The 18016-nt window shown below is 35.5% G+C and overlaps 1 protein-coding gene across 3 annotated transcripts in view; it reads right to left on the reverse strand.

Moving 5' to 3' along the window:
* LOC135687967 (uncharacterized) overlaps positions 1–18016 on the reverse strand; it is a 43657-nt gene that overhangs the window by 12685 nt on the left and 12956 nt on the right. Inside the window, exons 2-4 of one of the 3 annotated variants that reach the window (XM_065204608.2) lie at positions 15820–15896; positions 9677–9724; positions 809–964 (exon numbers count right to left, since the gene is read on the reverse strand). In XM_065204608.2, the coding sequence (XP_065060680.2) occupies positions 809–927 (119 nt within the window). In that variant the 5' untranslated portion in view covers positions 928–964; positions 9677–9724; positions 15820–15896. The other 2 variants (XM_065204605.2, XM_089115636.1) reach the window with 2 other exon arrangements.

Genomic DNA, 18016 nt, shown 5'->3' on the forward strand with positions numbered 1-18016 from the left:
TAACCAATGGAATCCATTCAACTCAAAACTTTGTTATGAATCTGCCTTCAAAAAGAACTCGGTTGCACTTGGTTACCCCCTCAGAACAATAGTATTGAATATCCGCATAAATTATAGCTAGCCTCCATCTGAGTTTACATGGGTTGTAAGTTAGGCTTTCTTATTTATGTTATGATGGTGAAGATTAATATATATTAAAATCCTATTTCGTCTCACATCCGGCCTTAACAACTTGCGCAAACTAAACATTGTTTTATACTGTTTTAAAACGATCTTGACGAAATCGGACCAGCACCTCAAACAACAGAATGTTGTGTTGATTCATTGAAATTTTCGGAGTCTAGCAAATTTTGCTAAACATCGCTGAACACCACTGAGCAACAGTGAACACCATCGAACGAGGTGTTGAAACGATCAGAATATTTCATTGAACATCAATGTTGGGTGATGTTTGTCCAAATGCTGAGTGTTTTAAAGGCATTTCGTCCCGACGCATTACACTGACCATTTAAATTTTCCGTTGGTTGGAGTACACAATAGACCTATTGTTACGTATCCAATCGGCAACGTAAGGCTAATTCTCAATGTTATCTCGACGATAAACGGGCTGTGAAGCCTATTGTTGACTCTGAACGACGGTCGATTGACGGGACATAGTTGGGCTTGAAAGGATTTCAAGTAGAAAAGTAGCTTTATGTTTTTTACTTCACACCATGCTATCCTTTATTATAATTAACACAGCAAAAAAATGTTAATAAAAATCAAATGTCCAATGAATGTTAGCTATGAAAAAAAATTTCCTACAAACCTTTCTCCTGACCCAGACTGCTGGTTTTCCTTTGTGCTGATGCTGCTACAGTCTTTGACCTTATTGCTTCGTCCGAAGGTTTTCACAGAATTTTCCTTCGAAGAAAGACAAATACCCATTGCTAGAGGTCTCTCGTCACATGACTTGATGCCTTACCTGAAAAACAAGCAAAGTTTGAATGACTAAATGGCACTCGTTATTCTTTCTTATTCTCTATTTCCGCTATTTTGCCTGCCAACCAATTTCTTCATTCTTTTATCCTTTCAGATCTTTTATCTTCTATCTCTGTTTACAAGTGCTGGTATTTCCCTCTAAATTCCTAACTTTCCACCCAAAAAGACTTCCTGGCAGAAGTCATAGTCAAGCTCCATAAGCAGCGACAGGAAGACTCCTCGGCAAAGTATAGCCACCCAGACAGCTATATTTCAACAATATTTCATAATGTTCCACTGGAAGAAGACAATCAGCTGCCATAGAGAAAGTCGTTAACATAAAGAAGGTGCAAGGAACTATTTTATCGCTGCAATAAATTTGAAATATTCGCATTTTTAACGGAACAACATTTTACTTGTTTTTTACAAAGTTGCCCACTGTATTTGAGAAAGGAACTAATCTCCCTGGTTTTATTTCGAGATAACAACACATTTAGATCGGCAGCTTCACAACCCACGTTTGTCCGATCAGATATCAACAGAGAGCGATGGATAGTCGTTCATGTTGAACCTTTATGTTTGTTTTGAGCGCGCTATGTGAAGCTCAAACAGATCAAATCACCAAGATTTTTTGCAGAGATAGGCCTATTCTCCATATTTCCTTCTGCTCGTTTCGATTATTCCGCTCCTGGATAATCGAAGCGAGCTTCTAGCTGTTGATATTTCTGGGAATTCCTCCTAATATGCATAACAGCTTTCCCCTTTCTATATTATTTTGAAAATCCTTGAAATAATCGGAACGATCTTCTAGTCGGAACGATCTTCTAGTTGGTATATCCTTCCTAATATTCACAACATGCTTTTCGTTCCTACAACTTTCTATGAATTTAAGTATTCCTCCTGGCTCCGGAATATTTTCCAAGACTTGAATTTTTGTTTTTGTCCGACATGATCGCCAAATTGGAGGCAAAGACATCGGCGGAAAAGCACCTAGAAGAACTTAAGACAATAGGTTGGCGAAGCATAATGAAGACTTCAAAGTAAATGATGCTGGGACAATTTGGTCGACCAACATGGTTGCAAAACTGAAAAATGTTAGAGCAACCTAGCACAAAGGTTCTGAGTTTGATCGAAACTATAAGAAACTATATCTAGATAAACTATATCAAAAGCTTAGTGAGTTTGAAACACAATTACACGATTACAGAATGGTCTACCGCTTATGGCCAATGGGACAACTCAACCTGCAAACAGCATGGGTTTATTTAAGCTAAACTTGACTGACTGGGTCAAAGAAAGGCGGCCATGTCTATACAGATGGCCCAGCATGGGGGTCCCAGTATGTAACAACATTAACAAATGGAAGCTCAGATAAATCACTTTCAAATACCCCGAATTCATAAAAATTCAGCCTTTCATTTGCAGGATCACCAGAGCACATCACCTTGATATTGGATATCATTTTTTCGTTCTTGTTGTTTCGACAACCAAAGTCTAATTCCTCTGCGCTTCCATCAACTCTACCTACACGGCAATAGGTAATTTGTAGACTAGCACGATAAACTAATGGAATGAGTCAATTTTGAACTACCTAAGGGATATTTTAATCAACACAAGATTTTTGCTTTAAGTGGACTGGAAAGAACGGGTACAGATAGAGCAATATTTGCCTCTTTAACAAGCCAGCCCTTTCACTGCTCCTACTCAAAGCAAGTCTGGCTTAAACTTTGTTACAAATCGAACCATCCAGTTTTCTTAATCATAAACATCATCGCCATCGTCATCGTACGTCTCACTTTGCCATTTTTAATTCACTTAAACACGACAATCAAGGCGTACCAAGTTGATCATGTGACATTATTTCGCGCTTTTGATTCGCCAACACAACAGTTTGAACACAATTGGTCGAATTCTGATATGATCAGGTGAAAGCGATTCACGCCATTTTTGGTGCCCCTTCACGTCCTTAAAATCAATATTAGCCCGCCGACATATCTTCTTTTGTCATTTTGCCCGTGAACATAGATCAACCAAAACGAGGTAGAATTTAATTGCAACTAACAGTATTATACCATGGGACATAACATCATGGTATAATACTGATTGACCTGTAACGGTTTGGCTTTAATATTTAATCATTTTAGTAATGTTTCCGTTGCGTGTTAAAGTCACATTTTTAGGTCCTTAAAATTCTACAACATATACTGAAGATGATGATTATGATGATGCTTGATGATGATGTCGTATCGGTTGGGAGAGATATTGCTAAAACGTCATCAACATACAAAATATTCTAAGAAAGACGTTTTGACGAATGCCTTCAAATCTGAAAATATATGATTTATGTAATCATAATTTTCTATTTTAACCTGCCATTTATCCCATCGTTTTCGAAGAAGAACAGATACCCAGATATCAATTTATAATACATACCTTAGAAATCAATTCATAACTGGTACCCTAGATATCATAATAGATAGATACTCCAGATATCAATTTATAAAAGCTCCTCTAGATATCAATTCACTGTAGATATCCCAGATATCAATTCAGAATACATACCCTAAATATCAATTTATACCACATATTTCAGATTTCAATTCAGAATACATACTCTTAATATCAATTTATAATACATACTTCATATATCAATTCAGAATACATACCCTAAATATCAATTTATAACATATACTTCAGATATCAATTCATAATACCTACCCTAGATATCAATTCATAACAAGTGCACCAGATATTAAAATAGATATCCCCCGACATCAATTCATAATTGCCCCGGATATCAATTCTCCAGATAGATACTCCATTTTATAATAGAAACACTTGATAGATATTCCAATTTATGAAAGATACTCCAGAGATCCTTTGGAAGAAAGAATTTTCTCGCGCAACAAATACCTTTTCTCAGATCCAATACAATTATATTATTGACCAAGGAAGCACAAGAACTTTGCTTTATTGAGGCCAGATCAAATTTAGCTGAGCAAGATCACCGACGAGAGCAGATGTTTAAAGAAACAGGTACTTTTGATTGCGTGAGGCTCTAAGAAACAATTATGTACGTCTTGCTTCACATCAAGTTATGTTTAAGCTACATACAACTAAGGGATAATACATTATTCAGTGCTTCTTCCACACTTTTAAAGTGTATTTCATTAAGAAGTTAAAAACACATTCGAATGTCAATTTAACGTCTACGTTGACCCGAATGCCAACATCCTTAAAAATAGCAGGGAAACAAAACGCTTTAGCAAGTCTTAGAGACGTTGATATGGAAAGATGAAGAGACTGCTCCAGCATTTTTGGCCGGCATTGTAGGTTAATCGAACGACAACTAAATTAGTAATAAAAATGACAATATGTTAAGACATGTCTCGTTATAACATGCCTTACTTTGCAGTGAACCAACACTGTTTAAAACGGTTGAAAGAGATAAAAAAATCATAGCATAACATATTATTTACAGAGAAAAATAAAGGTTTTTAACGTTGGTAATTGGACTTCTGCTGGAGACGAGAGCGATACAGCTAAGAATTTCCTGAGGAGTCTGTAGGTTTACTTTAATCCTTGATATGGTTATTTGAACAATTATAAGTTATTAATACGTTACACTTGCTGCAGTGAACTCCATATTAAAGTGCCGATCCATATTAAATTTATATAGATTTTTGACTGGCTGACTTAATACGTTGCACTTTGGGTACAAGATGAAGGCGTCAGAATGAGAAGACTATACAAGCGAAATTCAAAATATATCTACATATTAGTACCCTACCATTTACTTTAGAGTACGTCGTCTCTGCTTTTCCTCTGAATAAGGTTTTAAGATGGACACTTTATACTACACTGCGGCTCAAATTTGTTAAAAATCAAGAGGTTTTTGTCTTTTCCTTTATGCTTCAAAAGTTATGCAAAACAGGTTTTACCTAGAACTAGCCTTTTCGCTGAACTTGGCTTCAACAATTCATACAGTTTACAGTTATATTTAACAGTGTGGGCACTAAACTCTTTTTTAAAAGTTGTTAATTATTGCCACTCTCTAATACCATGAAGTAATGTTTGCCACAGCTTTTGAACTGTGAGATAATTAGGTCAAAAGCTGTGGCAAACACTACCTTACAGTAGAGAGTCCTAATCAATAAAAATTTGTAAAAAAAGAGTTAAGAGCCCACACATATTGTTTGAAATGTTTATTTCTGGATAAGGTTTCATTCATATTATAATGACTTAAACCCTTTTGATACATTATACCGTTCATTTATTTTATGATTAACCAGATAGTTGGCCTCAACTAGCTTCAATAGAGCAATTTGCCTTTGACCTTGTGAGCCAACTTTAAACAAATTATTTATCATTATTATCATTATATTTTCATTATTATCATTATGTTATCATTTTTATCTCAGCACATGAAAGAGAAGACGTTTTACTTTTTATTCGACAAATTTACTTCTCGAAACATCACAAGATCTTGTTCCTCATATAATGCAGACTGTCGGAGACAATCGCCATTGCAAGTGTCCCAAATACAATGAAATCCCGATATCTCAAACTCCGATAACTCGAACATTCGCTAGGTCGAACTGATATAGATTCCCTTTGCTTAATACTTTCATTTGAAAAAACCCTTTTTAACTCGAACGTTCACTATCTCGAACCAGTTCATTGGTCTCTTGTCTGTTCGAGTTATCGGGAGTTTATGGTGCTGCTTGTCTGCGATAGCCTGCGATGCGATTGTCTGGCCCTTTGGTATCATGTGTGACCCTGTAAACATTATGATAAATGATTTGTGCGCCAATTTTAAAGAGCAGACTGTTTGTTAGTAGATTTAGCTAAGATTAGAGATAGATATGGAGAGAAGGAGATACAAATACATCTGTCTATCCTAAATGAAAAAGAGCACTAATAGGACAATATTGACGATAAAAAGTACGGCTTTTGTAAGTGAATTAATTCTTAAAAGAAAACCTCAAGAATTCTCACTATTTACTAATCCTTTTTAAATATTCATAACTAACATCGTAAAACGACAGCTAACAGCTTTAAAATGCTTTTTCTTCACCATTAAGCTCGGCGTAGTTAGGACAGCACACCAAGCCGAACCATCTTATGCCAAAGAGGCAATCTGACGATCACCTCAAAACAATCTTTTTTAGAATACAGTAAATGAAGGAACCTTCTGTTTTAGAATTAGGCTAAAATGTTTTTATTAAAGATATATCAACAAAAACTTAGCATAGTGGTTCCTATTAAGGACATTCAAACCTGGTTCAAGCCAATGAGTTCTCACGCACAAAAAATACAATTTAGCAGTAGAGAAGATATTTTACGGAATAAAAACAAATGAAAGTGTCGTGTCGCCATCTAATTTAAACTTTAACAGAAGCAGTTGATGCGGTCACCACTTACCAAGGTATGATTGGGATGCAGCTGAGCTCTTGCCTTGTCATGATTAATGTTAATTTGAGTTTGAAATGAAATGTTTAAAATGATCGTCCTAGAGAATAGCTATGAAACTTTTTTGAAATACCTAACGATTCATGGCAATTTTCTGGCAAACAAGTGACCAATAAATTGCAAACAAATAAAAATGTAAAAAATTTGATAATCTTTTAATTAAGTACTTTTCTTGCAAAAATGCCATTTTTAAAGTTTTGAAATGGCTTCAACTGCTTACTAAATATACTTCCAAATTTAAGTAAGCTTTGAAATTGGTGAATTTATCTTTACTTGACTCCACTTTTTTTGCTGAACAATTCAATCTTTAAGGGTAAGTTTTGTTCAATGTGGGTTTTAGTTAATGCACAAAGTCGTAAGACCACGTTACGTCCGAAGTCAATTAAACATGCTATAATTTACGCCAGTGAAAAGCCGGATATTTACTAACTGATTACTGATTTTTTACCTGGTTCTAGCTTTTAAAACCGAAACAAAATAATTCTTGTTTGCAACAATTCTAATTTGATCATATCTTAGACGATCTGGGACCTATTCAACCGATTTTGCCCCACTGTTTACAGCTGTTACCTTATTTTACAGAATGGTGTACTTCACGCACTATACTCAAACATACTCATACTTATAAGCAAGGGCCCTTAGAGAAGTTAGTGCATACTTAGCAAGGGCATACTGAGAGAAGTTAGTGGCTTCTCATACGAAACTCTAGGAAAAAGAGCAATTATATAAATCTTTAAAATAAAAGCTTAATCAAAAGAGATCTTAAAAGCAACTTTAACTATAGTGACAAATGAATAACAATAGAGAGAGTCAGGGCCATCGCTACGGTTGGGAAAAATTGATTGCAAGAGCAAGGAGTTTTTGCCATGTAAGGGTGCTTCGTCGTAAAATTTTGACACCTGTCGGCAAATAAAGAATGGCTCACCCACTTGAGCACAACAGCATCGATGGCCTGTTCAATGACAGCAATTCAAGTTCCACTCGGGTAATTCTATCTCGATGTTCGGGCAAAATATTCGGGCAAAATCCAAACTACGCCCCTAAACGTTTTGCATCCGCTACACCAACGGAACTAAACAGCAAATTGGCGGATAGAAAGGCTGAAAATTTATGCGGACAACGACAGCGTTTTGAAGTAAACATCAATTACTTGTGATCAAAATTGTGAAAAAAATCGAGAATATCAAAAAAGAGTAGGCTTATTTATTAATTAATTTTAAAAAATCGCGTGTCAGCTGCTACAACGGTCTGGTGGCATATTTATCTTACAAATCATCAAAACTGATTGTAAACAGCAGCTTTGTTGCTCAAGTATCTCTAAAGAAGATCAAACATAAGCATGAAATTCTAAACCAGGCTGAAAGCAACATGATGTTTCCCGTGTCGTCTTGTCTCAAACAACAATTTACGATTTGAATTAGCAAGATAAAATAAGGAACTAAGTTCTTCGTTTCATCTTGGCATTAGCTAATGTAGCATCATTCTGAAGATTTTACTTGCATTACAAATGCTTTCTCTTGATGTGTAGTTAAATAAACTTGAATTGCATTGCAGTTGTCCCTTCATTGTCGCCTTTTCAACTCACTGGAACCTCGCATAGGAAACAGGCAAGCATGACTAGCAACTATACACAACTTATGATCGAATTCCTATGTAATTGCAGTTCTTGGGCTTTCAAAGAATTCGGTGCATATCTTAATGCCAAAGCCACTAAGATACCTTGACAAATTGTAATTGAGTGGACAGAAACTATACAGAATGTGACTGTTGATGCCTTAGCTTTAATTGATGCCTTCCCAGAAACATGTATGATTCATCATTATTTAATCAGAGAAGACGAAGATAGTAAATTGTTCGGCTTTTCTAAACATCAAGATCGAAACACAGAAACATTTTCTAAACATTAAGATCTTTAAGTTGGAAAATAATTTTAAAAAATGAAGATTGAATAGTGAGACTCTATACGACTTTTTTTTGTAACATTCAGATTTGTCACTCGTTCTTTCAGATCAGTTCACAATATACGTGCGTTTAAGTTCTCGATATAGGATAGAGCGATTACTGACACAACATATATCTAAATTCTATGAAAAACCATTTCTTAAAGATGGCAACGAAAACCATAGCCTTGAAGGAGGAATCTAAAGTAATCGATGCTAAGACAAGCAGAAAGACATGCCTATATAAAAATTGATTATATCAAGTAAAAATGAATAAAATCTATTATGCTTAGAGGAAGAAAGCACAGTCAAGAAAGCGTGATTATCAGGCAAAACGAATGAACAGATCTGCCACAAGAAGGATGAGAAAAATTTAACCCAAGATACAAACAATATACACATTCTACGTAATAGATAAGTAAATTGATGACGTCATGAAATTATATTCTTAGTCTTTGGGTCATATAATCTGAAAGGTCATCATAGAGTAGATTTAAATGTGCGAACCCAGTGAAATTGCTTACGACTTGCTTAGAAATGTCTGATGAGTTTGATAAATGGTTACAGTTATATTTTCTAGGTAAATTAAAATGAAAATAACCTTTGCTGATGCAGCTATAAATCTGGCGAAATTGGGCAGATTTAGCTGCGTTTTCACATAAATGATAACATTCGAACTTGCATAAGACAGATTTTCATAAAGCGGATGTTTCATAATTCAAACAAAAATACGTCCATTTAGTATAAATTCCAACAATACTTATAGGATAAGTCGGATTTAATGAGCCGAGTATCTGCCCAGGCCGTCCATTATTCGGACTTCTGCAAGAAATCTTAGATATTGTTAAATATTTTCATCTCAATGGCCTTCTTGTAAAACACATCTTTTGACTTTCTTTGATACTGTACAGACAGTTATTTTGTGGCTAATGTTGTTACACTGAAAAATATATCTGTTCTATCTATATTTCAGCTGATAGAATTTAGTCTTTCACCCTTCAATGCTTGATACTTTTTCCTTGTCGAGTTTCACCGGTGTAAGTCAGACTTAGCTTAGGAAAGGAATCGCGATACATTGTCATTATAAGTCAACTCACAAATGTTCCTTTTTACCGGATATCAACGATTCACTTAAAAGACATAGTACAAGTCTGCTTCGCTCTCGTACATCTTGATATCGAAAATACTTGAAGACGTGGATCTTTCATTCTAAGAGCTAGCAAGTCACTTGCTTAAATAAACTTTTGAGTAAAAGGTGCTCAAACAGCAATGACGACAAGATAAGAAGAATTAAAAACACTTACTTGAGCATAGGCCGAAACAACACTGCCAGCACTGATTGATGTCCTTGCCTATGAAAGATTAATCGTGATATAACATATGCAATAATAAAAATGAGAATAATACAATTGAATCTCGTTGAGTTAGACGTTCAAGAAGTGGAAGGAAATGGTCTGACTTAGCGAATGTCCGAAACATTCGGGGTAAGTATTTTGACATGAATAAAGTAGGAAAAACAACTGGGAATTTCAGTTAGCGAGTTATCCAGGATACGTGTTAAAAAGAGATTCAACTGTAATTCTGAGAGCCAGAATTTGAACTCTTCACTAAGAAAAATATTTTTAATTAAATTTATTAAATAATAAAATTTAATTAATTGTTCAACAGTTTCCAGAATCTCACGGCATCATCTACCACAGGGCATTCCCTTCACCATTGTACACACGTTCACACATCTATGTCATGCTTACTTCTTCTAAAGTCTAGATTTTTCCTTTTCCATTGCATCATCATTACATCATCCTAATTAATCCTTAGTCAGCAACTTGATTTCTGTATATAAGTATCTTATTTTGTATAAAGTCAGTCCAGTTCAGTTCAGTTCAGTTCAGTTCAGTTCAGCTCAGACCAGAGATATACAGCAATACACAGTCTCTCTCACTGGCTCCGTGTTCTCTGCATGTTAAATAAGAATCGAAGCAAACACCAATGATGGAAAGTCACAAATACAAGATAGGACCCACAGCAATTCTTGCTAAATAATGTCGTTCCTAAGACTTCAGTGAAACAACGCTGAAGATTAGGAATGAAAGAAACAAAGCGCTATTTGGTTGTATCAAAGGCCATTTATTAACGAGCGATAAATTTGCAACGCGCTTGCTGAATCAGATTGGACCGGGATTGTGTCATCGACAGTAGCCCGCTCTAAAAACACCAAAGCAAGTCTTCTTTATATTCGTCTAGATCAAATTCAAGATCATGGCTAGAATCCTGAACATCTATAGTTCGTAGGATTCTCTTTGGCGTTTTTCCACGCGTGCAAAGGCTCATTGTTAGCAATATGTCTTTAAGACTAGTTGTGTACGCTTTTAAGTCAATAGTAAACATTTAACGGCAAAAGTTATAGTTATAAGCATGTTAAAGATGCAGTGATTCTTCTTAAATATATGAAGCAAAACTAAGAAATGAGCAAGATCTGAGGGTAAATACGCGACAATCGAACACCTTACAAGCCTCCATATTGATTGCAGAAAAGAATCTTCAAATGGCTTAGTTACTCGATTGATCATAGCACAATGTAAATTACCGGATACCATGAAAAGCTTAGGATAAAAGCTAAAATACTTGAAATCTAGACAGACAATGGCAAACCAGTTACAGGAGATAATTTCAACAACAGAAAAGATTTCATTATGTAAAGTTGATTTACGAGAAATTCCTACTTCATAACAGCAACAATCGCCGGAATAAGGTCGAAAGTTAAAAAAACTCAGATATATAAACAAGATTAAAAGGCATTGGGAAAGCATTATTGAATACAGGGCAATGTCAACAGAAAACCACTGTTTCGGGAAACCTAAGCAAATAATAAACAATTCTGAACTAGGCCATTCTCTTCACGGTTTACAGGTGGAATCAAGTAAACAATTATAAGATTAGTAAACAACCGTAACTTGAATGACTGAAGTTATGTTGGGCTAGCAACATAAAACAGACAATATACAAAGAGCTGAGATAATGTTGGCTGAATCTTTTTGATTCCGTCAAACGTAGGTTGAAAGAGAAGTGATATTATAGAAACGGGTTATTGCGATGTGTGTGAATCATAAAAGTTTTCTATCATAGGGAACTATGCGCTAGTATTATCAAAAAGTACTGATAGCTAAAGTTATAATGATATAGATAGGCCTTCTGGACAAGAAGAACATCGCCAAAAGAATAGATAACCAAAATTCGAGAAGAGCTGTTCACAAGATACGGATAAAAGCAGGAATTTCCGTAGCATAGCTAAAAAATTTCTAAGAAATGCTCGCTTATATTTTTCAATAAAAGTATTTTGGTATGTCAAAAAAATTTAAGCAAGCAATACTGCTGAAAACTCACCACATCATAGAACATTTGAAATGATCATCAGCAGGCAAGCAAGCAGGTCATCAGCAGAAATTTATACCTCGATTTAATTTACAAAACAAAAATGAAATTACATATTGTAAATGGCAATAGATTGATTAAGTCCCTTTTATTCTAATCAAAGCATTCACTACAATGTATGTCGAGAGCAATGCGTACTTACAGCAGGGAACGATTTGCTTGTAACCAACGAATTATGCTCCTGGAAAAGCGACCTGTTGAAGTGAATATACGAGCTTGATGGATATGGTCCTTGCTTCAATCCACACTAATAATCTGTTAAATTTCCTAAACTGCTCAAGGGCATTTAGCGAAGGAAGACCGTCAGATCAAGTGCTACTGCGAACGAAAGCCCTATTCGTTTTGAATGGTTACATAGCAACGACACAGTAGAACTGGACGGTCTTTGGAGGTGAAAACTACGATGTCAACAAGCAGGTGGCTTCTATGTGAAAACATGAAAGGTCAACAAATGCTGAAGTACGGAACACAAGATTAATAAATATATCCTATCCAAGGCCGACATCAAAAGGTTAAAAGAAACAATCAGGCTTTGGGTGAAACCAATCTTTACTACATTCGTTGAGTGACAGGTACTTCAACGAGATGATGATATCAAAATTTTAAATTGAGTTAAATGAGATGCAAATTTTAATGATTTCGTTGCGAGTTTAATTGGATTTCAACATGGACTTGAACAGTACGCGACGGAACAAAGAAAAGCTTTAGCCAGCAACTTTAGGTCGAAGACAATGCATGAAAAGAGGGCATGCAGTGTCAAGGAAATAAGCTTTCAAATATAAGAAAGATAAAGTGAGAGAAAGAGAAAACTAATTAACCAGAAACTTGAAAAATTGGGGAGCTTAGAAGGCAATTTTGGTACTTCAAAGGTACCAATACAAACAGCAAAATAAAATGAAAAGCATATCCAAACAGCATATCAAAGTAGAATATTAAGATAGATATCAAGGATTTTCAGATATCAAGGAAGATATCAGGGATTTTCAGGTATCAAGGTAGATATCAAAGATTTTCAGATATCAAGGTAGATATCAAAGATTTTCAGATATCAAGGTAGATATCAAAGATTTTCAGATATCAAGGTAGATATCAAGGATTTTCATATATCAAGGTAGATATCTAGTCCCATTCAACACTTATCCTAGCAATATTATGGATTACAACAAGAACAAAGGTAGAAATCAATCGAAGCCAATCAAAGTTTCGTTCATTGCAAACAACCGTACAACAGTTGATCTAAATGTTTATATTAAATGTGGTAATATACAGTGAGATATCAAGCTCCATCCAGGATAGCACATAGTTTGCGCAATGTTACCAGGTGAAAAAAAATTCCTGTTACTGCAAGGTTAACAGCTACGAGACTACAACAATTGATCCTGAAAAAGTTATTTCATTTCATTCTTCAATTGGAAGTTAAGTTTTGTAAAGTTGCTTTCTCTTCAGTTTTGGATATTTTGTTCCCTAACAAGTCATGCACTTCACGGCAGCTTGTGAGGGGAAGACAACCTTACCTCTTTTTAAGGATAAAGGGTGTTGCTGTTCTAGACACAAACTGTTTGTTGATAAAGGATGTTGATACAACTGCCTTTGACGGGTGAATTTGTATCATATGTGTCAAGATAACATGAATGAGAAAATCGGAATGATTCATTCGAAAGAAAAAACTCTTCAAATTTTTCCGTTGAAAAGGGAAAGGCTGTCGAGAGTAGCCCGAGGAACATATTACTATATGAAAATCTCGTACACGTGGCGGAAATCATACTGTTTAACCAGAATATCCCTGAAAATCCTTTTGTTATCCTTGAAATCTCCTACGCAATGGGTAACAGTGAATTGTCCCTCAGTGTAGCCCATACTTTAGAGAAAAGTACAACAATTTCATAAAATCTCTACAAACATTTCAAGACATTATTCCAAAAACTAAACTCACAAGAAAGCAACACCTGCACAGAGGAAAGCCAATGATACACCTGCAAAAACTGCCTTTATAAATCACAATCTCACGTCTACTTTTGTTGACGATCCATACCTTTGTTTTTTCTAGCCGTAATCAGGGCTGCCATTTGGGATTATTCAATCCCAGATTTCACGAAACTAGGGCTATGGAAAAGCTGTTGGGATCAGAAATTGTAATCTGGGATTCAAAATAAAAATTGGGACTTTTTGGGATTATCGGGCAAAAATGGATAATTTGTTAGGATTTTTCCATGGATTGCTCAAATTGACTATTCTGTACAGGGCCTATTTTAGTGTGGTTTTTCCCACATTTTGTGGTCTTGGAAATCCAAAATGTGGTCTTGGAAATTCAAAATTGTGGAATGGGTTTTTTCATTTTAGCTATATTTCTGTTGTAATTATGTTTTTCTGTTGATAGAATTTTTAAACTTTATAACATAACAGAACAGTACATAACATCCATGAATCGTAGCACAAGTTCCTTGGTCCAGATTACTCTGGTCCAACAAGAGCGAAAAATTATACAGCCAATCAGCTTTTTGCTCTCAAATGGTGTAAAAGCCAATCAGAGCTTGTAAAAGACCCCTGAATCTAGCGACAATAACAACAATTGAAATTGATCAGCTTACTCTAAGGCCCCCAATAAATGAACTCCCCCCATTATTAATTTTTCAAAAATCTTATAGCCTGCTCTTATTAGAACCTCCTACTTTCTAAATTTTTTGGCTCAGCATGTCCTTCAATATTCAAATAAGTATGAATAACAGAGCAATGTTAACCTTTAACTACTGTTCCTGTCGGAGTCCATAAAGAATAGGCTATAATAGAAACATATTTGTAATCGTGTTATATTGAATATTTTTGTTTTACACGAATAAAGAAAAACGCTTTCTACGGCAACGGTTGATATTTTGAAATTCCATGCTTCATATACAGCCTTCTTTTCTTAAAGTGTGGTCTTGGAAAATTTCCATAAAATAGGCCCTGATTATGTAACCCCTTTCGCACTGCTAAGAACAATTTAGTGAGCCACAAATAATAACACAAAACACGGTAGCGAGGAAGATTGTTATTTCGCAGTATTAGTTTCTATTCAAACTTAAAAATTATTTTTATGAATTTTTCTGTATATGACTTATATCCTGTGTATTTTTATGCAACTCAATTCTTATGGCAACTAACTTGACTATTTATGTGAAATTAAGCAACCGAATCATTGAATAATGAGTAATTCATTGAACAGGAAATATAGTAGGCAAGTCTGCGATTGAATATCTATCCCTTTCTGTTACCTCTGCGGAGGAATCCAAAATCTGGGACTGATTTGGGATTGAGTTTTCAGATAATTTGGGATTAAGAACTTGCCAGCACTTGGCAACCCTGACCATAATCAGGGGTCATTCACTTTTCACCTATCTACCATAAGTTACAGAACATCCAACTAAGACCAATTAAATGTGGAAAACTATCACCTGCAAGCATTCATCTAGTTTTCTGAGAGGCGCTATGTATTATTCGAATACACTCCAGTAGACTCTAGCAAGGTGGTTTTAACCAGATGGGGAGAGGTGCTTATGCAAGAAAGGGCCTAACTGACAGAGGGCATCATCGACAGGGGAGCTTTATCGACTTTAGAATAGGCTTCTTCGAATTATTTACGGTATGTGGATAGTATCTCACTGCTGTTTTTGTCCTACATTTCTACATCACGTGAGGCTTTTCTGCAAGCATACATCTGGCGCCATACCAAGGGGAGGCTAGGCCTCTCCAAGGATTTCTCCATCACCTTTCAAAGATGGGTTTATTCCTCGCTTGTCTTACTTTTTTCTCGTGTTCATGTGTATCTTGCTTCATAATATACCAATCACATACTCCGTATCTGGCCCATATTGTTTAATTTTCAGGGAGTAGGGAGTAGAGAGAGATTATTTCGCTCCTTCTTGAAATCTTTCTCAGTTTGATGCAATATAGATGCGTGAGAAACACATCCTGACCTCGACAACCTAAGTTCAAAGCTCGGCACATGTAGACAAAGCCAATAAAACATAAACCATACCTTTTTTTCCTTCAGTTTGAATCTTTATCCAACGAACCTCCTCGCAAAGTCAGCATGTTTATCCGCTAGAAACAATCCTGCAAAACAGAAATGCTCCTATTCTTAATCAGTAAACTGAAACATTTTGAATAACTAAAACTTGCTATCAATTTTCAACTTCTTCAGAGTCCATAACAAAAGGGAGATATTTGTCTATTTAGCTGCAATATCAATATTGTTACATGGATGTCAATTTACTTAGTCTCGAATGTCAAGTAAGGGCCTGCTCGTATAGGCCAATGCCGACTTGCCAAATATAGCCTGGAGTGAAACCTCAACCCTTGTGGCTACCATCCTATTCTGTCCTGTTTGGTTTAAACTTGCAAAATGGTAACCATGGCTGGTGAGCCAAGATAACAGCGATTGTCTTCACACAAATTTTCATAAACTCTCTTAACCAACGAGATACATTTTGACATCATAAAATTATGATCACTTTACATCGTCAATTGCGTGTTTACTTTCAGTGTAGGTTAAAAAATAGCAATCTCGCATACTGCCGTTGATATGAAAAATCGAGTATCCAAGTAAAATGGTATGCTAGCTTGAAAGCCCAAGTTCTACCCTTGTTAACAGAACGTAATGTCGTCAAACTATTCTCGAAACGTCAAAATGGTATGCTCGAAATGTATGTTCGAATCTTCGTCAATACAATTTATTCTTTCTTCGTACAATTTTATTACAAAATCAAGTTATACTACAACATTGCATTTGGAAACATGTTACTTTGCTTTGGTAACATGTTTCAAAATGTTTGCTTTTTCTAAAGCCATTTATAAATTCTGTACCATGAAAAGATTGTTAGAATTACATTGTACGACACACATCTAGTTTATATTATATCATAGAACACAAAATCAAAAAGAAGTTTATTTAATATCATTTTGTCAAAATGAACATAAAACAATATAAATAAACATATAGCAAAATCCACAAGACCAGCACCATTCACCATATTTTTTCTTCTGTATGCTTTTGTTTGCGAATGCTGAATGTGTATGGGACAATTAGCAAACTCGTAATATAGATAATTTCTTTAGACACTGAATATGTAGGGCTCCCTAGTGAAATTAACGATCCCAGCCCTAGGACAGTTCGTTTTTACAGATTGACAACAGCAAAACTGTTGAATTTTCTGGACAAAATGCTAAAACTCAAAATACGGGACAGCTGTTATGGGACAACAAACTTACTGGGCAGTTATAGTTGCTGTCTGTGCTGATGGCAGTGGTCAAAGACAAGCGGGAAACAAATACGTTTGCAATGTTATTTCGTTATCAGTTTTTTTCAGTTTTCTTTATCTTTGTCAATTAATTTTCTTCAATTTGCATAATAACATTGGTATTTTTCTCGTCAAGTTTTCCTATTGACATTCTACAGTCCCCTGAAAACAGTTTTATTGATTGATGGAGGCACCAAACTAAAAAAATTTTCAAATAAAAAGCCATAGCACTTAAGCTCTTTTCTAGAATTTTAACTGAACAATCAATCTCCTCCTAGCTCTAAAAGTATTTATTCTTATAAAAAAATGGCAAAACGTTTCTAGTCATTGTCCCTTAAAAGAGGCTTAGTTAATGTTCACCGAAGACTTGATCTACTTTAAAGAAATGATGGTGATGTCTAGATACTTTCTCTAAATTCTTAAGACAAATTATTGGCAATAAGGACTTGGATATTGAGTGGCACATAGCCCAAAAAGGCTGTGGAGCGACAATTGACCCTGCCCCTCACAACATGTGCCACCATGAGAACTTCTCCTTTTCCTAAACATCATCTGAGAAAAACCTAGCTACCGGTCTGCTTAACCACCACGAAACACGCAAAAAAGTTCAAAAGGACCGGACTATGCTGCAGCCTATGCTATCGGCATTCGAAGGTTTAGGAAAAAGCAATTGCCTCGGTTGTATTAGATTTTTGGCTGCCTCGATTGCAGTATTGCCGACATCTTAACAGTAGTGCGTAGACCACTGAGTGGCGTAGACTTACTCCATAGGCCTCTGTTTCGCTACTGCCTCTGTTGTAGCGTCCGTCAAGTGAGGCAGTAGCGAAACAGAGGCTCATGGAGTAAGTCTAGGTAGTGCTCTTACTTACCGTACATTCAATATTAGAATTTTCAGCGGTTTTCATAAATAATTAACTGCATCGAACTGCATTATTT

This window comes from Rhopilema esculentum, unplaced genomic scaffold (assembly GCF_057945365.1).
Source record: "Rhopilema esculentum isolate cy_ngs unplaced genomic scaffold, ASM5794536v1 HiC_scaffold_36, whole genome shotgun sequence".
NCBI lineage: Eukaryota > Metazoa > Cnidaria > Scyphozoa > Rhizostomeae > Rhizostomatidae > Rhopilema > Rhopilema esculentum.